At 56.6% G+C, this 18,705-nt stretch overlaps 4 protein-coding genes across 5 annotated transcripts; all 4 read left to right on the top strand.

Moving 5' to 3' along the window:
* The first annotated feature begins 3,477 nt into the window (after window positions 1–3,477).
* On the top strand, window positions 3,478–6,788 carry Kcna7 (potassium voltage-gated channel subfamily A member 7). The gene is made up of 2 exons (XM_055613610.1): window positions 3,478–4,089; window positions 5,973–6,788. Exons 1-2 carry the CDS (start codon window positions 3,532–3,534, stop codon window positions 6,786–6,788), a joined length of 1,374 nt encoding a protein of 457 aa, XP_055469585.1. The 5' UTR covers window positions 3,478–3,531.
* A 3,697-nt stretch (window positions 6,789–10,485) lies between these two features.
* On the top strand, window positions 10,486–12,868 carry Ntf4 (neurotrophin 4). 2 transcript variants are annotated; one of them, XM_055613643.1, is made up of 3 exons: window positions 10,486–10,533; window positions 11,351–11,471; window positions 12,038–12,868. In XM_055613643.1, exon 3 carries the CDS (start codon window positions 12,049–12,051, stop codon window positions 12,670–12,672), a length of 624 nt encoding a protein of 207 aa, XP_055469618.1. In that variant the 5' UTR covers window positions 10,486–10,533; window positions 11,351–11,471; window positions 12,038–12,048; the 3' UTR covers window positions 12,673–12,868. The 2 variants fall into 2 exon arrangements, with proteins under 2 accessions (XP_055469618.1, XP_055469617.1); XM_055613642.1 differs by lacking the exon at window positions 10,486–10,533 and adding an exon at window positions 10,837–10,962.
* Window positions 12,869–15,174: 2,306 nt separating this feature from the next.
* Window positions 15,175–17,288, top strand: LOC129681623 (uncharacterized). The gene is made up of 5 exons (XM_055613645.1): window positions 15,175–15,330; window positions 15,520–15,720; window positions 15,815–15,979; window positions 16,438–16,556; window positions 16,756–17,288. Exons 1-5 carry the CDS (start codon window positions 15,175–15,177, stop codon window positions 17,096–17,098), a joined length of 984 nt encoding a protein of 327 aa, XP_055469620.1. The 3' UTR covers window positions 17,099–17,288.
* Window positions 17,289–17,493: 205 nt separating this feature from the next.
* On the top strand, window positions 17,494–18,688 carry Lhb (luteinizing hormone subunit beta). Its single transcript, XM_055613628.1, has 2 exons — window positions 17,494–18,166; window positions 18,372–18,688. The coding sequence occupies exons 1-2, from the start codon at window positions 17,927–17,929 to the stop codon at window positions 18,612–18,614; spliced, it is 483 nt and encodes a 160-aa protein (XP_055469603.1). The 5' UTR covers window positions 17,494–17,926; the 3' UTR covers window positions 18,615–18,688.
* Window positions 18,689–18,705: the final 17 nt, after the last annotated feature.

The following is an 18,705-nucleotide window of genomic DNA, read 5'->3' as shown; positions in this document are numbered from 1 at the left end:
CAGTCTTTTGAAACAGGTTCTCTTGGGCTGGAGAGATGGCTCAGAGGTTAAGAGCACTGACTGCTCTTCATAATGGTCCTGAGTTCAATGATGGCTCACAACCATCTATAATGAGATCTGGCGCCCTCTGCTGGTGTGCACCTGTATGTGCAGACAGAATATTGTATACCTAATAAATCTTAAAGAAAGAAAAGAAATGGGATCTCTTTATATAACTCAGGCTGACCTCAAACTTTCTTCAATCCTTCTGCCCCCTTCCGGGGGGGTGTGTGTGAGACAGGTTTCTCTGTGTGCCCTAGAACTTACTTTATAGATCAGACTGGCCTTGAACTTACAGTAGTCCAACTAACTCTGTCTCCAGAGTGCTGGGACTAAAGGCATTCACACCATGCCCAGCTACAGTTTTTAATTTTACTCATTTACTACCTATTTTGAGTATTGGAGTCAGAACCTAAGGCCTTGCAAATGCCGAACAATACTATAAATAATTGTGACACTGGCCCCTCCCTGTGGATTCTAGTCAGGTACTTGATCATGCAGCCACATACATATCCAGCTTCCTGCCATTCTTCTCTTGTAAACATTATTAACTATCCAGATAACCAAAACCAATTTCCCCTAACTCAAACGCCTTCACTTAAGCCTTTCATAGTCTGTCTGTCCAAGGTCCCAGTGATCAGGGTACGGACATCTTCTGCTTCTGCTCCCAATTACAGACACAAAACCAGGAGCAAGGATCCCAGCTATCTTAGTCAGTGTTCTATTGTTGTGAAGAGACTCCATGTCCATGGCAACTCTTATAAAGGAAGACATTTAACTGGGCCTGGCTGACAGGTTCAGAGGTTTAGTCCATTATCTTCGGGGTGGGAACATGGCAACACGCAGGCAATCAAGGTGCTGGAGAAGGAGCTGAGAGTTCTATATCTGGGTCTGCAGGCAGCAGGGAGAGGCAGTGAGCCAATAAGCCTGGCTTGAGCCTCTGAAACCCCAAAGCCTATTCCTCAGCGACACACTTCCTCCAACAAGGCTACACCTACTCCAGCAAGGCCACATATCCAATAATGCCACTCCCTCTGAGTCGACGGGGGCCATTTCCATTCAGACCTAGGAAAACAAAAGAGAGCATGCTGGGCCCAGTCTGTGCAGGACAAGTTCTAACCTTTGAGAAGAGCATCAGAGTAAATGGTGACATGGCTTTAGGTCAATGAAGTGTTGTAAGCTCATCTTAGACTCCCTCCCCCCTGCAAAGTATAGAGAAGGTGAGAGAATTCACTAGGGTTGGGTTTGGCAAACAGCACCTTCAAATGGTGGCAAATAGGTAAAGACACATGGGGGTCAGGGGAAGGGCACCCAGGGATGGCTCAGCAGTTAAGAACAGTGGCGGCTTCTCCAAAACAGCCAAGAACACGGACTAATTCCCAGCACCCACACAGCAGTTCACATCCATCTGTAACTCCAGTTCCAGGGGATCTGACAATCTCCACAGACAAAAATGTAGGCAAAAAAACAATCAATGCTCCCGAAATAAAAATAATTAATTTGCTGGGCGTGGTGGGTTACAGAATGAGTTCAAAATCAGCCTGGGCAACTTAGTAAGACTGTGTCTAAAAATAAAAATGAAAAACAAAAAAAGGACTGTAAATATAGCTCAGTGGCAGGGCTCTCCTTTAGTCAGGTAGACACAATGTCTTCCTCCGTCACCACCCACATTATTTGAAGACGGGGTCTCTCCCTGAACCTGGAGTCCACAGACTCAGAATGGTTGGCCAGTAAGTCCGGATATCCTCCTATCTCTGTCTCCCCAGCGCTGCCATGACCAGTTTTTTGTTTGCTTGCTTGTTTTTTAAGACACTATTTTGGAGCACACCTGTAATCTCAGCACCCTGGGAGGCAAAAGCAGGTGGATCGCTGTGAGTTCGAGGCCAGCCTATTCTACAAGGTTAAGTCCAGGGCAGCCAAGGCTTGGGAAAACAAAACAAAACAAAACAAAACAAAACAAAACAAAGTAAAAAGAAGACACCATTCAGGCCTACGCAGAGAAACCCTGTCTCAAAAAACCCAGGCTGGCCTCAAATCCAAAGGTCCGCTTGCCTGTGCCGCACGAGTGTTGGGATGAAAGGCGACACCACAAGATCTCATAACTGACTTTTTTCGGGGGTGTGGGGAGTGTCAGAGGCCAGAAGTTCTCTGTGAGTCCCAGAAAGGGAAAGCTGCTAAGGGAAATGGCCGGGTTTAGCTCGGATTACACCTCTTGGTGCAGGTCCCCATCTCGCCAGCAGAGGGCGAGCAAGATCCCTTTCTCGATAGTGACTAGGTATCAATGCCCTTTGCTACCACCCTACCCCATCAGATGGGACTATTTTTTACCCAGTGTCATTAGACACCAGTGGCTGGAAGGCCATCTTCTGTCTGCCCTTCGGTTCCTGATGGTGACCCTGCGCATCTCCTGGGCCGACTCTAGACCCTTCCGGGCAAGCCCCGCCTCCTTTGTTGCCATTCTTGGCTTCAGCCCAGGCCTTGCTAATCTCAAAACATTTACAGAAATTCTAAGTTCAAACTCCGGGGCTCTCAGCGGCCAGGGATCCGGCGCGCATAGCAACGGTTCACACTTGCAAAAGAGGCCTCGGGAACTCAGCAAGCACCAGGGCCGCCGCAGAGCTCCTTAGGAGTAATAGAGACACAGGAATAAACAAGTCACGGCAGACACACAAAGACATTCACGGAGAGATGAGAGAGAGAGAGAGAGAGCCAGCAAGAAGTCCAGGTATGGTGGTGCACATCTGCCATCCAGCAGTTGAGAGGCAGAGGCAAGAGACTGCAACACCGAGCCAGTCTGAGCTACACACCCAAACCCAGTGTCAGTAAAAAAATAAAACAATAAGAGACAGAAAGGTAGATGGAGGCTCCCAGCCAGAGAGACAGACGCGAACGCCTCGTAAAGCGAGTACATCCAGGGCAGAAACCCTGGAGGACAGACTGGGGACAAAGAGATGGGTACTGGAGGAGGGCGGACGGACGCGGTGGCTTGTGACTGCCACCCCAGCCATCCGAAGGCCGTCACCGAGTTCAAGGCCAGCTGACGTTACAGGCTGAGGAGACCGTCTAAACAAACAAACAAACAAACAATAAATAGCCATGATGCTATCCGCCTGCAATCCCAGTATTTGGGAGGTGGAGGCCGGGGGATCAGAAATGCAGGGTCATTTCAGCCACACTGAAGTTCTAGGCCACGCTGGGCCACGTAAGACCCCGTGCCTTGAAACTAAAGCCGAAGAACTGACAGATGACTGTGAGGGAAGGCTCAAGGGACCCGCGGAAAGGCGCGGTAGCGGTGGGTGAGGGCAGGTGTGGGAACGGCAGAGGGCGCCCTGCGCGCCGCGGGGTCCCGCCGCCCCCTCCCCCGCGCCCTGGCCGGACTTGCCGTGCTATTTTTACGCGCGGACACCGGACACCGGGCTGGGGCGGCTGCGGCACCCGGGCCGGGCGTCGGGGCCACACGTCCGTTCGCCGGTCGCCCGGGCTGTGCGCGCCATGGAGCCGCGGTGCCCGCCGCCCTGCGGCTGCTGCGAGCGGCTGGTGCTCAACGTGGCGGGGTTGCGCTTCGAGACCCGGGCGCGCACGCTCGGGCGTTTCCCGGACACGCTGCTGGGGGACCCGGTGCGCCGCAGCCGCTTCTACGACGGCGCGCGCCGCGAGTACTTCTTCGACCGCCACCGGCCCAGCTTCGACGCGGTGCTCTACTATTACCAGTCCGGGGGGCGGCTGAGACGGCCGGCGCACGTGCCGCTCGATGTCTTCCTGGAGGAGGTGTCCTTCTACGGGCTGGGCGCGGCGGCGCTGGCGCGGCTGCGGGAGGACGAAGGCTGCGCCGTGCCGCCCGAGCGGCCGCTGCCGCGCCGAGCCTTTGCGCGCCAGCTCTGGCTGCTCTTCGAGTTCCCCGAGAGCTCTCAGGCGGCGCGTGTGCTCGCCGTGGTCTCCGTGCTCGTTATCCTGGTCTCCATCGTGGTCTTTTGCCTCGAGACGCTGCCAGACTTCCGCGATGACCGCGATGACCCGGGGCTCGCGCCGGTGGCGGCGGCCACTGGCCCGGTGAGGGGCGGGGATTTGGGGAGGGCCAGGGCGGGGCCTTGGAAGACCTGGCCAGTCCGAAGGTGTGACAAGGGGCAGGAGGATGCAAGCACTAAAAATCCAAGATGTAAGCTGGGTACGGTCCTTCCTACGTGAATCCCAGCACTCAGGAGACCTAGACAGAATTGCCAAGAGCTGAAGGCCAGTCTGGGTTTCGGTATGAGAGAGCCTACCTGCAAACAGTGACTGAGGATGTGCCTCAGAGGTAGACAGCCTATCCAGAATTCCCCAGCGAGAGACCGGGGCGTGGCTCAGTGGTAGATCGGCTGCATTGAATTACAAAGTGCCTTGGGGTCGGAGGTTGTGTGGTTCAGTGGTAGAACTCCTGCCTACTGCTGCACAGTGGGGGACTGGAGAGATGGATGGTTCAGCCACTAAGTGCGCTGACTGTTCTTCCAGAAGACCTGTAACTCCAGTTCCAGGGGATCTGATGCCTCTGCTGGCCTTCTCAAACACCAACGCTCGCTCGTGGTGCACGGACATACATACAGGCAAATCATCCATTCCCATTAAAAAAAAAAAAAAAAATCTCCCAGTGAGGGGTGTGGCTCAGTGGTAGTGCTCCTGCCTAAAAGCCTTCAGTGAGGGGCATGGGGCGGTCAGGGTTGTATCAATGGAGAGCAGCTTGCCAACCATAAGCAAAGCCCTGGGGTCCATCCCCAGCAGTGTGGAATGAACATGCGTGGCCAAACACTGAAGACGGCAGTGTCTGTGCAACTGGCAGAGAAATAGGAAAGACGGAGGCGTGGCCGGGTAGGGGTGACTGTCAGTGAGTTGGAACGTGGTGGGTTGAGGTTTAGGACTGAGAGCTGAGGTAGCAGGAATTTGTACAGAATCAGTCTGGGGCATGGAGCTGAATCATTCTAGACCACTGTAGTCTGGTCCGGGTAGAAGACATCAGGAGAGGCTTGACATGAGACGAGGAAGGCAGAGCCAGCTCAGGACCCTGCCCTCGGAGATTCGATCCTGGGAAGCAGGGCAAGAGGCCGAAAGGAAAGAGGTTCTTCCGGATCAACCATGCGAGCAGGGGTTCCCGCCAAGGAAAGCGCAGGGGCTGCATTTTGGTTATTATTTTTTTTTTTGATTGTGGATATGGAAAAGGGTGAATTAAACAAGGTCTCAGTATGTAGCCCGGGGTGGCCTGGAACTTGCTATGCAGACCGAGACTGGCAGTAAACTCACAAGGGATCCAGCTGTTTCTGCCTTCTGAGTGCTGGGGTTGACGGTGTGTGCCATGACAGTTGGCCTTGTTTTAATTTTTGATGTACTGTGGTACAACCCAGAGCACTAGGCAGGTGCTCGACCCCTGACCCAAGCCTCCAGACCCTCCCTCACTGGGTGATGCTAGACAGGAGTTCTACCCCTGAACCATACTGCCAACCTGTCTTGGGGGATTCTAGTCAGGAGTTGCTATCACTGAGCCCCTGTTCCCGTCACTGGGTGATTCTGAACAGGGCCTCCACCACTGAGCCACACCCTGAACCCCTCGAAGGCGGTTCTAAGCAGGACCTGTGTCCATAAACTACATCCCCGACCTTATTTCCACTTTTTAATTTTGAGACAGTCTCATAAGTTGCCCATGTCTGTCTTGTAATTACATTTCCTGCCTCAGTCTCCTGAGTATGGGGTGACAGGCTTGTTCCAGCAGACCCAGGAGACACCACCTTTTTGCCCATAGGTCTGCAGAACAGAAATTCAGCCATCCAAAGACAGTCAGTCCCTGGGGTCCTGGGTTGTGTAGGACAGTCAGATCTCCAGGGAACACTGCCATTGGGACTTTGCTATTGAAACAGTGACTAAAGGTGCTGCCTTGGTCTCTTGACCCTTTTCTGTCCCCTCTGCAGCTCCTTGCTCGGCTGAATGGCTCCAGCCCCTTGCCTGGAGCTCCGTCCCGCCCTCCCTTCAACGATCCCTTCTTTGTGGTGGAGACTCTGTGTATCTGCTGGTTCTCCTTCGAGTTGCTGGTGCGTCTAGTGGCCTGCCCAAGCAAAGCCGTATTTTTCAAGAATGTGATGAACCTTATTGACTTTGTGGCCATCCTGCCTTACTTCGTGGCACTGGGCACCGAGCTAGCCCGGCAGCGGGGTGTGGGTCAGCCAGCTATGTCCCTGGCCATCCTAAGAGTCATCCGACTGGTGCGTGTTTTCCGAATCTTCAAGCTATCCAGGCATTCGAAGGGCCTACAGATTTTGGGTCAGACGCTGCGGGCTTCTATGCGTGAGCTAGGTCTCCTCATCTTCTTCCTCTTCATTGGTGTGGTCCTCTTTTCCAGCGCAGTCTACTTTGCTGAAGTGGACCGAGTGGACACCCATTTCACCAGCATCCCGGAGTCCTTTTGGTGGGCAGTGGTCACCATGACCACAGTTGGCTATGGCGACATGGCACCCGTCACTGTGGGTGGCAAGATCGTGGGCTCTCTGTGTGCCATCGCAGGCGTGCTCACCATCTCTCTGCCTGTGCCCGTCATTGTCTCCAACTTCAGCTACTTTTACCACCGGGAGACTGAGGGCGAAGAGGCAGGGATGTACAGCCACGTGGACACACAGCCCTGTGTCACACTGGAGGGCAAAGCCAACGGGGGGCTGGTGGACGCCGAGGGGCCTGAACTCCTACCACCACTCTGGGCCCCCCCTGGGAAACACATGGTGACAGAGGTGTGAGGGGCAGCTGGGGTCTTCAGGAAGCAGAGGGGGGAGGGCGGAGGGAAGGCGGGGACAGGTGCTGGGTTAAGGACTAAGGTGGCGACAAGAGGGAGCAGAGTCTGGAGCAGAGTTCTGCCCTGAGGTATCCTGGGGGACCTCATGTAGACACCAAGGGCCAGGATTCGGGTTGCATCCAGGCCTGCCTTGTCGGTTGTGCAACGCTGCAGAGCTGCACAAATTTCCAGCCCCGAAAGGAGCTTCATCTCATGTTGTGAGTTTCCTGGGCGTCTGTGGGTCCCATGGGGGCATGTGTGGTCTGATTCAAGTCTATGGTGAGTAGTTGTGTGGCGTGGGTCCTCTCGGGCCAGGCTGGCTCCTGTGGGACTCTGCAGCACTCCTAAGAGTGAGCATGCGGCCACACGGTCTCGCACAGTGGCCATGTGGAGACGCACAGGAGACTGCACGGAGCCGTGCTTCTAGGACTCAGCTAGTTTCCATTCTGTGAGCTCTGCAGTCTCGCCGGCCGAGTGTGATCACTCAGGGTCCTGCTGGGAGAAACTGGGTTAGAGTATAAGGGATAGAAAGAGGCAGAGACCCAGAGAGAAAGGGACAGAGACCCCCCCCCCAGGCCATAGCTCTCTGTTCTGTAGCGTTACAGGGCTGGACCCTTTTTAGGGCCATGCAAAGCTGAGGTGTGTGAAGAAGTGTGGCCATACGAGGCTCCTAACATCACGACAGTCGGGTCTGATGATGTCTTTGGTCTCATGGGACTATGCTGATTCGTTTCAATGTGAGTTTCAATTGTGTTGGTTGAGTCTGACTATATGTGAGGACCATAGGGCCATGTTAAGTAGTAGCATCAGAACCCAAGGATCACAGCACAGATAAAACTAACGGCAAGGGAGCCAGCATGGGCACATGGCGTGGGGGCAGGGGGTTGCGCTGAAGAAGCTGGTAGCTCCTGTCCTCCGGGGCCTCTGCTCCATTCATCTGGAGACTCTGGGAACTAGCTGCTAGCTTACTCTGCTCATTCAGGACCCAGCTCTACATTGCCTCAGGCTGGAGCACGGAGATTCAAAGGCTGGAGCCACAGGAAAGAAAAACACAGTGGGGAAAGAGTAGGAGGACATGACAGGGGGACAGAGGTCTAGAGAGGAGAGAGAAAGAGGGAGACGGGGCAAGGAGAAAGGGAGAAGGAGAATGAGGGAGAGAGGGAAGGGGAGAAGAGGAGAGAGAAAAAGGGAGGGGAGGAAGGGAGAGGGGAAAGAAACGGTGATGGATGTCAGACAAGCAGGAAGAGGGAGAGATGCATGAGAGAGAGAGAGAGAGAGAGAGAGAGAGAGAGAGAGAGAGAGGGAGAGGGAGGGAGGGAACCACAGTAGCCTTGAGCCCAAGGGTCGCCCTCTCTATTCTCTGAGTCATGACAGGCTCTAAACCTTGGCGTCAGCATCCCTCACAGCCAAAGGAGGTCACCACACTCCTGGAGGTGCTCCGTTTCCTAGGGCAGAAAACCAAGGCTGTAAAATGCTGTGGCTTTCCCCAAGGCCACCCAGCACATCAGAGAGCCGGGGCTGGTGACAGGCGGCCTGCCAGTGACACCCCCACAGCTCTGAGGTGCAGGTAGTGCCCGAGGCCACTGGTCCTGTGTCATTTTGTTTTGCTTTATCTTCTAAAACAGGGTCCCCTTGTGTCACCCTGGCTGTCCTGGAAATGACTGTGTAGACCAGGCTGGCCTTGAACTCACAGAGCTTGTCCTGTCTCTGCCTCCCAAGTGCTGGGATTAAAGATGTGCGGGCCACTGTGCCTGGCAGGGCCCTGCCTCTTATAGAGGAGGAAGCTGATATGGAGGGAACAGGGTTACCCTAGGCTATAGAGAGACAGTTTTGGAGACTTCTGGGACTGAGAGGCATTTTAGGGAAGATGAGAGGTCATAATCACTAACAGAGTTCAGGGTATTTGACTGGCATTAACTTATTAAAACTTGTTCACTATTTGCCTAGTGTTGTTATTTTTGATAACGGTGTCAACTGCTTTAGTCATATGAACTCTTGCTTAAGACCTGAGGGTGAAGCATTTTAGAGAAGCTGCCTCGGGGATCTGTCTCCTCTGAGACATTTAAGACGTCAGGGAAGGGCTGTGAGGAGAACCCTTTATATCACCACTCATCTTGCCATACAAGGGAGAGGAAGGGGGGCCAGTGGGAAGAGTGTGATGTAACGGACATGGTAGACTCTAAGGGTGGGTACTTCACTCTGACATACCGAAAAACTCACTGTCACAGAAATGGAGACTGATCTGAACACAGGGACCAAAGACAGATTACCCTGACTATAGACACAAGCTCTATCACAGAATACATGGGAGAGGTGATGGGTGTGGTTGAAAAGCATGACCTAGATGGAGGACAGATGCCAGGCAGAAAGAAGGCAGAGTTCAGGGTTCAGGAAGACCAGGAAAGGAAGGGAGGGAGAAAGGGAGAATATGAGACCAAGGAAAGAGACAGTGTTTTCCTCTCTTCTTTATAGACCTCCCCGTTGACCCCCAGAGACTGGAGTTGGAGGCCGTTGGTAGGGATGGGCTGTGCCAGGAAAGAATGAGAGGTCAGAGAGGTGACCCAAATGGACACCAAGACAGGGAAGTGTCCCTTCCCACCTCCAGTAAACAACTGGAGTGGGCTCCTGAGTCACCCTGGCTGGGATGGCAGCTTGAGGGGAACACCCTAATCCGGGGACACCCTTCCTGCCACTTTGCCATGCTATATTTAGGTTTGGGGGATGGGTGCTGGGTGACCCCCCCCAAGCAAGTGTCAGCTTTCCTCCTAAATATAGCTCAGGGGTAGGGGAGCCAGAGTCCCCGAGGGGGGGGCATGGGCGAGCAAAGGGCCCTGTCACCCAAGGGACCCGTCCAGCTGCAGTGACACAGACCCTGCTTGAGACCTCGCCAGCAGCTTGCCTTTCTTTCTGAGGCCCACCTCTTGGGGTGTTTCCCTCCCTCTAGGGCTCTGGCTTCTCTGGCCGGGTCTTTGTCCCCTCTGCTTTCTCTTTCCTTTCCTATGGGTCACAGCTGGCTGTTTCGTTCCACAAGACACAGTTCTGAAAGTTCACCATGGCCTCCTCACACTAATTACCTTGAGGTTTTCTTATCCACCCCAAGACTCCCTGGTCCCCAGCCAGAAAATTCCAGGACAGAAGACTATGTGGGGGAGCCCCCACAGTCACTGTCTCCAGGCGTTGGGCCTTATCACTGCCCAAGCCCAGCTGGCTAATGTCTGGCCGGGAGATCCAAGAGGGGAGACAGGAGCAGAGGGTGGGAACCTGCGCTAGACACCATAGCAATCCCAGGCCTGAATCTGAGTCTGAGGGGAAAGTCTGGGGTCTGGACCCCTGGGTCTGAGAGAGGAGGGCTGACAAAAAAGACTGGGGTGTGGACCCCCGTGTCTGAAGGAGGCCTGGAGCCTGGCCCCCTGAGTCTGAGGGAGGAGGGGCGGGGTCTGAACCCCAGCGTCGGATGGACCGGGGCTACAGCCTAGACTCCGGGAACAGAAGGGGCCGGCCCGGCTTCCGAGGTGCCGGCACGCGCGAGCTAGGCGGGATACCCCGCCCCTCCTCCGCCGTCGGGCGCCGCCCCGCCTCCTCCAGACCCAGGCCCTCCCAAGCGCGAACGGCCGGCAGCCGGCGAGCAGCGGTGTCCGAGCTGCAAACGAGCCGGAGGAGGAGCCGCGGCGGCGCCAGGGGCAGCCGGGGAGCAGAGAAGGGCGCCCCAGGTAAGAGCTCCGCGCTCCTCTGGCAGATCCCTCCGTCCCGGTCGCCCGGCCCCCGGGTAGGGAGGGACGGGGGCGGGGCCGACAGGGGCGGGGCTTGGCGGAGGAAACTGAGGCAGGACGGAAGTGTCCTAGAGGTGGAGCCGGTCCCCTCCGACCGCTTCAGGAGTGGGGATCGCAGGGAGCCCCCATTTATGAGCACTTTGGAAGAGGGCCGCAGTCCTAGAACCTGAGGGTCTGCGGGAGGAGGCGTCTGGGGACCCAGGCACGCTGGCTGAGAAGGGATGGTTCTGGGGCCTTGGGGCCCCGGGGCTGAGGAAGGAGGCAGCGGGCACCCGCACTCCCTGTATTGGTGTGGCAAACCTCTGCCCCTGATCACACTCAGCTCTTCCCGTTCCCCCATCTCGGAGCCTGGCCAGCCAGACACTCCAGGTATGCGCAGTCGGAGTCTCGGGCGGGCCCTGGCCTGTCCTGCGAGGAGCGAACATTCCAGGAAGCAGCCTCAGGGACCCAGAGCGTGGGTCGGCAGGGACCGGGTGTCCAGGCCAGCTCCACCCCCGCCGCGTCTAGCGGAGGAACGGGAGGAGGGGATGGCATCCCTTCCAGCTGCCTCACCTGGCCCTCCTCTCCGCCCCCTCCCGTCTGCTCCGCATCCCTCCAGAGCTGTCACCTTCCCCGGGAGGGGGGCCTCTGGAGGTGGGCGGGGCCTCTACTCCAGGGTACCCTAAGCTTTCAAAAGACTCTGGAGAGGGTGGCTTTTCATGGGGAGGTCGTGCCCTTCCCCCTTCTGCCTAGGTAACTGGTTTCCTTCCTCCCACAGGTGGTTGCCTCCTCCCTCTCCTGCGATGTCGGGGAGGAGACTACCTGGAGCCTACACAGGGGCCCCACAGAGCCTGGGGGCCCCCGGCCCCAGAGTGAGGAGGCGGAGGTGCTGCTGACAGGTCTGGTAGTCATTCACCTGCTGCTTTCCAGTCCTGGCTTCTAGAATGTTCTAGTCTCTCCCTCTCCCTCCCGGCATCTCCCAGCACCTGCTCACACTCAGGAAAATCAAGGCCATGAAAGTGGGAGGATTCAGGGCTCCTCCAGGTTATAGGAACACGAGAGCCAAGTGACATTGCTCAGAGTTCAGATCTTACCCGTGCCGCGTGCTGGCTGTGTGACCTGGTTGAAATCAGTTCTCCTCGAGTTTGACTGTCCAGCCCCGGCTGGCATGGAACTCACGGTGTGACCGGGGCAGGCTTCAACGCTGCGGCCATCTTCCTGCCTCTGCCTGGTTGCCGCGGTTACAAGTGTGCATCACCACACCCAGTTTGGGCTATTAATTTATACTAACTAGATAATTATTATTAGCCCACACGTTGAGCATTCCTGGGGTTCTAGAGCACGGGGTGGCCCCAAGTTACTCCCACAGTGTGCCAAGCTGACATCTGCCCCCGGGGAGGCAGGAAGAGTGGCCGGCAGCCAGGTGTCTCCCTTCTCTAACGGCCACCTCTTTCTCCATCTTCAGGTGCGCAAGCCATGCTCCCTCACCCCTCCTGCGTCCTTTTCCTCTTCCTCCTCCCCAGCGTCCCCATGGAGCCCCAGCCCCCATCCTCCACCCTGCCCCCATTTCTGGCCCCTGAGTGGGACCTCCTGTCTCCCCGAGTGGCCCTATCAAGGGGCACCCCTGCCGGCCCCCCTCTGCTCTTTCTGCTGGAGGCCGGGGTGTATGGGGAACCCGCAGGGGCCTCAGCCAACCGCAGCCGGCGCGGGGTGAGCGAGACAGCGCCCGCGAGCCGCCGGGGTGAGCTGGCGGTGTGCGACGCAGTGAGCGGCTGGGTGACCGACCGGCGGACGGCCGTGGACCTGCGCGGACGCGAGGTGGAGGTGCTGGGCGAGGTGCCCGCCGCGGGGGGCAGCCCCCTGCGCCAGTACTTCTTCGAGACGCGCTGCAAGGCCGAAGGCGCGGGGGAAGGGGGCCCAGGGGTGGGCGGAGGGGGCTGTCGCGGTGTGGACCGGAGGCACTGGCTCTCGGAATGCAAGGCTAAGCAGTCCTATGTGCGGGCGCTGACTGCAGACTCCCAGGGCAGAGTGGGCTGGCGCTGGATTCGGATCGACACAGCTTGCGTCTGCACGCTCCTCAGCCGGACAGGTCGGGCCTGAGGTCCAGGCCTGAAATCTGCTCAGGTTGAGGAAAGAAAGGACCTCAGCGGCGGCCTGGCTGCTCTTCCGTGCCTTCTGATTGGGAACTGAAATAACCACGGAATCACATCTCTCTTACTTTGCGAGCTCAGTCTGTGTGGAATGTGTGATGAGAAACCAAATGGGGTTTCAAGTGATGAGTAGGAGTTCTCCTGGAGGAAATTGACAGTAATAATAATAATAGCCATGCTTACTATCTACTGTTTATCAGACCTCATGCACGACCCTGCTGACCATTCCAACGTCAGAGGACCTGGTTCACCCTGGCAAGAGGGACAAGGAAAGAACATGTAAAAACAAATGATGAGTGAGCGGGGCTGTCTCATCGGCAGGCTGTTTCTGTTTGCCTAGCATGCACAAAGTCCCAGGTTCTGTCCTGAACGCTGCATCGAAAGCAGGCGCGGTGGTGCGCATCTGCCGTGCGAGCACCTGGAGGTAAAGGCAGGTAGATCAGGAGTGCACACGGCCATCCTTATTCACACGGGGAGCTTGAGGCCAGCCTTGCCTATACGAGACCCTATCTCAAAAAAGAACAGGACAGAAAGTGGGGCTGGGTGTTTTCACATGCACCTGTAACCCTCCCACTTGGGAGCTGTAGACAGAGCAGTGATACAGGGCTGAACCCTTTTCAGGGCCATGCAAGGCTGAGGTGTGCGGAGAAGAGTCTAAGGACTAAGGAGAGATGGGTCTGACGACGTCCCCGGCCTCATGGGACCACGCTGGCTTGTCTCACAGTGGGCCCCATGGGAATGCTGCTTAGATTTGGTGGATGTGGGGAACACAGGATTACGTTCCGTAGCATCAGAGCCCGAGGATCGCAGGGCAGTCTGAGCTACATAAACTGTCCTGGCGGGGGCAAAGGTGAATGGGTCAGATGGAAAAGCAATGGAAGCAGCTAGCCCCAGAGCCTTGAGGACTTGGCTCTTTAAAGACCTCGCAGCGCCTGCAACCCTGCCTTCACAGTCTGACCCGGCCAGTGCACCCTAGTGTTGGCTAGGAACACAGCACTAGTGAACCCGACCACCCAGGCCCAGATAGCTCACATCCGGATCATCTTCTTTGTTTAGCTTTGATTTTGGAGACAGGGTTTCCTGTAGCTCATTGGAGGGGTGACCTTGAACTTTTGTTTTGTTGTTTTGATTTTCTGAGACAGGGTTTCTCTGTGCAGCCTTGGCTGTCCTGGAATTCACTCTGTAGTCCAGGCTGGCCTTCAACTCAGAGCTCTACCTGTCTGGGATGAAAGGTGGGCACTTATCTCCTAGGGATGGAACGCAGGGCTTCCTGCACGCTAGGCAAGGGCTCCATCAGCTGACCCCCACACACACCTTTATGTTTTGGGACAGGTTTTCATGACTCTCAGGCTGGCCTAGAGCTGGAATATGCTGCTGAGGATGACCTTGAACTCTTTTTTTAAGATTTAGTTTTGTATGGATGAGTGTTTTGCCTGTGCGTATGATGTGCACCATGGTCTCCGTTCCCACCAGAACAGAGTACTGGCTGCCCTGGGCCTGGCGTTACAGATGATCGGGAGGCACTGTGTGTGTGTGTGTGTGTGTGTGTGTGTGTGTGTGTGTGTGCGCGCGCGCGCGCTGGGAACTCAACCTGGGGCCTCTGCCAGAGCAACAAGTGCTCTTAACTGCTGGTCCATTTCTCCAGCCCCAGCCTTCATCTCGAGTGCTGGGGTCACAGGTGTGCGCAACCACACCCGGGAGACAGGGTCTCTAGATTAGGCTAGACCCGAATCTCAGGCACCACGGTGTTGGTGTGGCAGGCCCGAGCCATCACAGGGCGGTCTTTGAAGGCTAGTGTTTCACATTCAGTGTTTCACATTCATGGGAGCCCAGACCACCACAGGCAGAATCCACCCCTAACGGCTCCGAGCGTGGCCCTATTCCCACCCCCTAACCACCTCCCTCTCAGTCTCTCTGACTTCCTGTCTCTTTTCTGTGGGTGATGAGCCCCCCCTTTTTTTCTAAGTGTTTCCTGGTGTATTTCTTTCCCTCGCTCCCCTAGCTCCCATACCCAGGTGGAAGTTTTCAGCCAAATGAAAGGCAGGCAGGACTGGGGACGCTTGACCTTCATTCACCCTTCTGGAAACTGTCTGGAAACTGTTACCCCGAGGTGGGCAGGCCTGGTAGAGGAAGAGGCAGCCTGAGAGCCAGGGGTCCTAAGGGAAGGGGGGGTTTAGTTCCCCTCCCCGAGTCAGCCTGTCTCCTTGTCTGTTGTGTCCCCTCTTTTTTCTTTCTCCTCCTCTATAGGGAGTCTCCACCCTTCCCCAGTATCTGTGTTTCTGCGTGGGTCTTTCTTAGGGTCTCCTTGATCCTTTTTGAAAGTCCTAATGGTGGGGGAGGGGGTTCTAACTCTACACACACCATTGGCTGGGCTCAGGGTGGAAAGGTTCTGTTACTAGGGGCAACGGCCACAACAAGCCTGCTTCTCGGCTTCCATGAAAGTGTGAGGACCATGGTAGGTCGGAAACTAGCTCTGCAATATGGGACCCCTAGGTCTCCCATTTCTGAAACTAAGGTGCCTGGGACCTCTCCCAACTCGTATCTCACAAGCAGCGGGATTGCCCACCGCAAGATCCCATGGGTGGCCTTTCGCCTGCCCACTCTACAGGTGAGAGGGCGGAGGCTAGGATGGAAGGAAAGGGGGCGGTTCACAAACTTGTATGCCCAGAGGAGAGGATGAGGGTTAGACTCCTGTCTGCAGGAGGGGCCTGGGAGCCTGGATGTGGATGCCAGGAGCTGGAAGGAAAGGGGATGGCTTTGTGGGTCTGTGGGCTGATCTATGCGCCTTCTCCCCCAGTCTACATTGGAGGCGCCCCTGCCTGCAGCCATGAAGCAGGACCCACGAATTTGTGCTTTTGATGAAGTCATCAGCAGATGGGAAACCACCTCTGGCTCGGCATACACACCGAAGGCGCATGGTGGCCCCTGTGCTCAGCCCAGGGCAGTAGAGAATAAGGACCCCAGGCGGCCACTAGGCATCAAGTCTTTTGTAGAGAAGGTAGGGTTCAGGGACCCTGTAGTCCAGGGGACAGAGCACTGGACACTGGAGCCCCTGATCCCTCCTCACCAGTCTTTGGGCTGCCGTCCTGCAGCTAAGAAGACAACCGGGCTTGGGTGTCACTCGGAACAGAAAACACCAGATCAGCGAGATGAAGGCTCAGTACCTGGGCTTGCCAGGCTTGGACCAGACAGCCCCTCTCTTTGCGGACCCCCAACCCCTGGAGTTCATTGACCACTTCCGAGGGGGCCCTTCCCAGGTAGAGTGGATTGCATGAGCACTGTGGGAAGGAGCCTGGGGCTGCCCAGAGGGTTAGGGAACAGACTGAGCCACTGGACTACAGGAAGATATTGGATTGGGAGTCAGGGTGCCAGCGCTTGAACTGTTGGGAGACAGAGCCAGGAGGCTTGGAATGCTGCTTCTGGAGGCTGTGGGATGCCTGTGAATGAACTAAGGTAGGCGCTCCCCAGAGCTAATATTCTGAGACACGGTCAGGTTAGCAGATGAAATTAATGTCCAGTGTCAGGGTAACTTTTGACTAGGAGGGAAAATGGAACAGGGGTGTGGCTGCAGCTGGAGTTTGGGCTCTCAGCACTAAGCATTTGGATAGGGTACAGGGCTCCCAAGGACCGGTTTGAGGTACAAAGCCTAAGGTTGGTGGGAGGGTTTTAAACAGGGAACCCAAACTTGTTCACTTCTTTCACCAATACTCTTCAGGCCCTAATTCCCTGGACGAGGAACCCTGAGCTGGCTGGCCAGCCCTTCACAGTGCATAAGATGGGTGCCCTGGATCGCCTGCAGCTCTACCTGACCACTTCCGCACAAGACTTCCAGAGGTGAGCCTGTGCCCTGAGGGTGCTGCTGTGAGCAAGCCCCTCTCACTGGCAGCCCTAACAGCATAGTTACCACAGCACTGACCCAAACTGAACCTAGCGCCTCCTCCAGGGGAGGAAGAACCCATTTTCAGGCCCTGGAGGCCTGTGCAATCTAAACTCTGAGGCTCTTGGTCCCACTCACCTCCTGCCCCACCCACAGGAAAGAGTTGCCTGGATACCCCAATCGGGAATTGATCTGCACAGGTCCGCTCCAGAAGTCTCAGGTCCCCAGCCAACGCCAACTTAAGCTCCAGGAAGGTGCAGAGAGGATGCGCCTAGGCCGTGGACACCAAATGCCACCACCGGCTGTACCGCACACGGGGGTCCTGCCCCTGACTCGAGAGTCCTACAGGTCCCCAGTGTACCCGCTCTGCAGGGTGAACCACTTTTGCCTACCCTGGAGCAGCCCCCACCCAAAGCCTGTGCCGGGCATCTACAGCGTGCCCAAGGCCTACAGCACTGAGAACTCCCGCTATGGCAGTGCCAGTACTGAGCTGCTGTGAGCCCCACCCACCGCAAAAAAAACAACAGCATTGGATTTGTGGGCGGGTCAACCCAGACATACCCCTCCTTCCCTAAGCAGGAGCTTCCTCCTGGCAGAGTTTACAGATCAAGTTTTATAGCTGAAACCACACCCATTATTTGGACTCAGTCCACGAATACTGACTCGGGGCTTGGGCGGGTGGGTGGCGCTCTACCCCTGGTTTAGTAAAATTGGAGGCCCACTCAGCATGGGCAAAACCTAACACTGGAGCTATATCTCCCTGTACGGCTACACCCGAACATGAGAGCAGGTTAGCTTCCAGCTTGCCTGAGGTTTACTCTGGCATCTTAGGGGCCCAGCTAGCAGCCTGCAGAGTCCTCCCCTTCCCGGTTTCCTGATGAAGGAGCCATGGGTCCTTCCTGTGCCTGTTTCTATGCTCCCGACGTGAGCGAAGCTCAGACACCCGGGCTGAGTATGAGGCCACGTCACTGCGACGCTGGCGCCCGTCCCTCGCCTGCCTGACCTTGCCCGTCTCTCGCCCCCAGGGAGATTAGTGTCTAGGTTACCCAAGCCCACAGGTGCTGCTGGGTGGCCTTGCCACCCCCACAGGCCACAGGTATAAAGCCAGGTGGCCAAGGTAGGGGAGGCATCAAGAATGGAGAGGCTCCAGGTAAGACTAGGGCCTGAGCGCCTCCCGCCTCCACTAGACCCCAACTAGCACAGACCGACAGCCCTGTGAGGTAAGGCAGGGAGGGCGGGTAGGAGGGGGCTCCTAGTGGCGGACTCCAGGCAGGAGAGAAATGGATTTGTTTGCTGCTGATGGGTCCTGAAGGCCGGGAGCTGTATTATGCTGAGTGGGTTCAAAGCCTGGGATGGAAAACCTGGGTCAGGGCTGGACTCAGACACTGGCTCATCCCAGGGGCTGCTGCTGTGGCTGCTGCTGAGCCCTGGCGTGCTGTGGGCCTGCAGAGGGCCCCCTCGGCCACTGTGCCGGCCTGTCAACACAACCCTGGCCGCAGAGAAGGAGTTCTGCCCAGTCTGCATCACCTTCACCACCAGCATCTGTGCCGGCTACTGTCCTAGCATGGTGAGCTGACCAACGGGCAGGGACGTCACTTCTGACCGAGGGTGCTGCCACCACAGCTAGCCCTAAGACAGCTGGTGGCGGTGGGCACAGAGATGGCATCTGGGCAGGGTCATAGCTACTGAGGGGGGATGGAGGAGCAGTGGGCATGCAGCCCAGGACTGGGGGCAGGGGCACTCAGATGAAGACTTTTTCCACTTGGGCGCAGGTCCGAGTCCTGCCGGCTGCTCTGCCTCCAGTACCCCAGCCAGTGTGCACCTACCGTGAGCTGCGCTTCGCATCTGTCCGCCTGCCTGGCTGCCCACCTGGTGTGGACCCCACGGTTTCCTTCCCTGTGGCCCTCAGCTGCCGCTGTGGGCCCTGCCGTCTCAGTAGCTCTGACTGTGGGGGTCCTAGGACTCAACCACTGACCTGTAACCTCCCCCATCTCCCTGGACTCCTCTTCCTCTGACACCCACTCCCTAATTCCTCTATCTCCGGGAGCTAGCAGGTGTCCCAGCTGTCCCTCCCAATAAAGGCTTTACAACTGCACTCGGGTGTCA

Source organism: Psammomys obesus, unplaced genomic scaffold (genome assembly GCF_907164565.1).
Source record: "Psammomys obesus unplaced genomic scaffold, mPsaObe1.curated_primary_1811, whole genome shotgun sequence".
Lineage (NCBI taxonomy): Eukaryota > Metazoa > Chordata > Mammalia > Rodentia > Muridae > Psammomys > Psammomys obesus.
This window is presented reverse-complemented; position numbering and strand designations above follow the sequence as displayed.

Excerpts from the sequence above, each read along its gene's own strand:
- Lhb (XM_055613628.1), top strand. The coding sequence starts at position 17,927 with ATGCTGAGTGGGTTCAAAGCCTGGGATGGAAAACCTGGGTCAGGGCTG. Across the intron at positions 18,167-18,371 it reads CCGGCTACTGTCCTAGCATG|GTCCGAGTCCTGCCGGCTGC; the intron begins GTGAGCTGACCA and ends ACTTGGGCGCAG.
- LOC129681623 (XM_055613645.1), top strand. The coding sequence starts at position 15,175 with ATGGTAGGTCGGAAACTAGCTCTGCAATATGGGACCCCTAGGTCTCCC. Across the intron at positions 15,721-15,814 it reads TCAAGTCTTTTGTAGAGAAG|CTAAGAAGACAACCGGGCTT; the intron begins GTAGGGTTCAGG and ends GCCGTCCTGCAG. Across the intron at positions 16,557-16,755 it reads TCCGCACAAGACTTCCAGAG|GAAAGAGTTGCCTGGATACC; the intron begins GTGAGCCTGTGC and ends CCCCACCCACAG.
- Kcna7 (XM_055613610.1), top strand. The coding sequence starts at position 3,532 with ATGGAGCCGCGGTGCCCGCCGCCCTGCGGCTGCTGCGAGCGGCTGGTG. Across the intron at positions 4,090-5,972 it reads TGGCGGCGGCCACTGGCCCG|CTCCTTGCTCGGCTGAATGG; the intron begins GTGAGGGGCGGG and ends TCCCCTCTGCAG.
- Ntf4 (XM_055613643.1), top strand. The coding sequence starts at position 12,049 with ATGCTCCCTCACCCCTCCTGCGTCCTTTTCCTCTTCCTCCTCCCCAGC.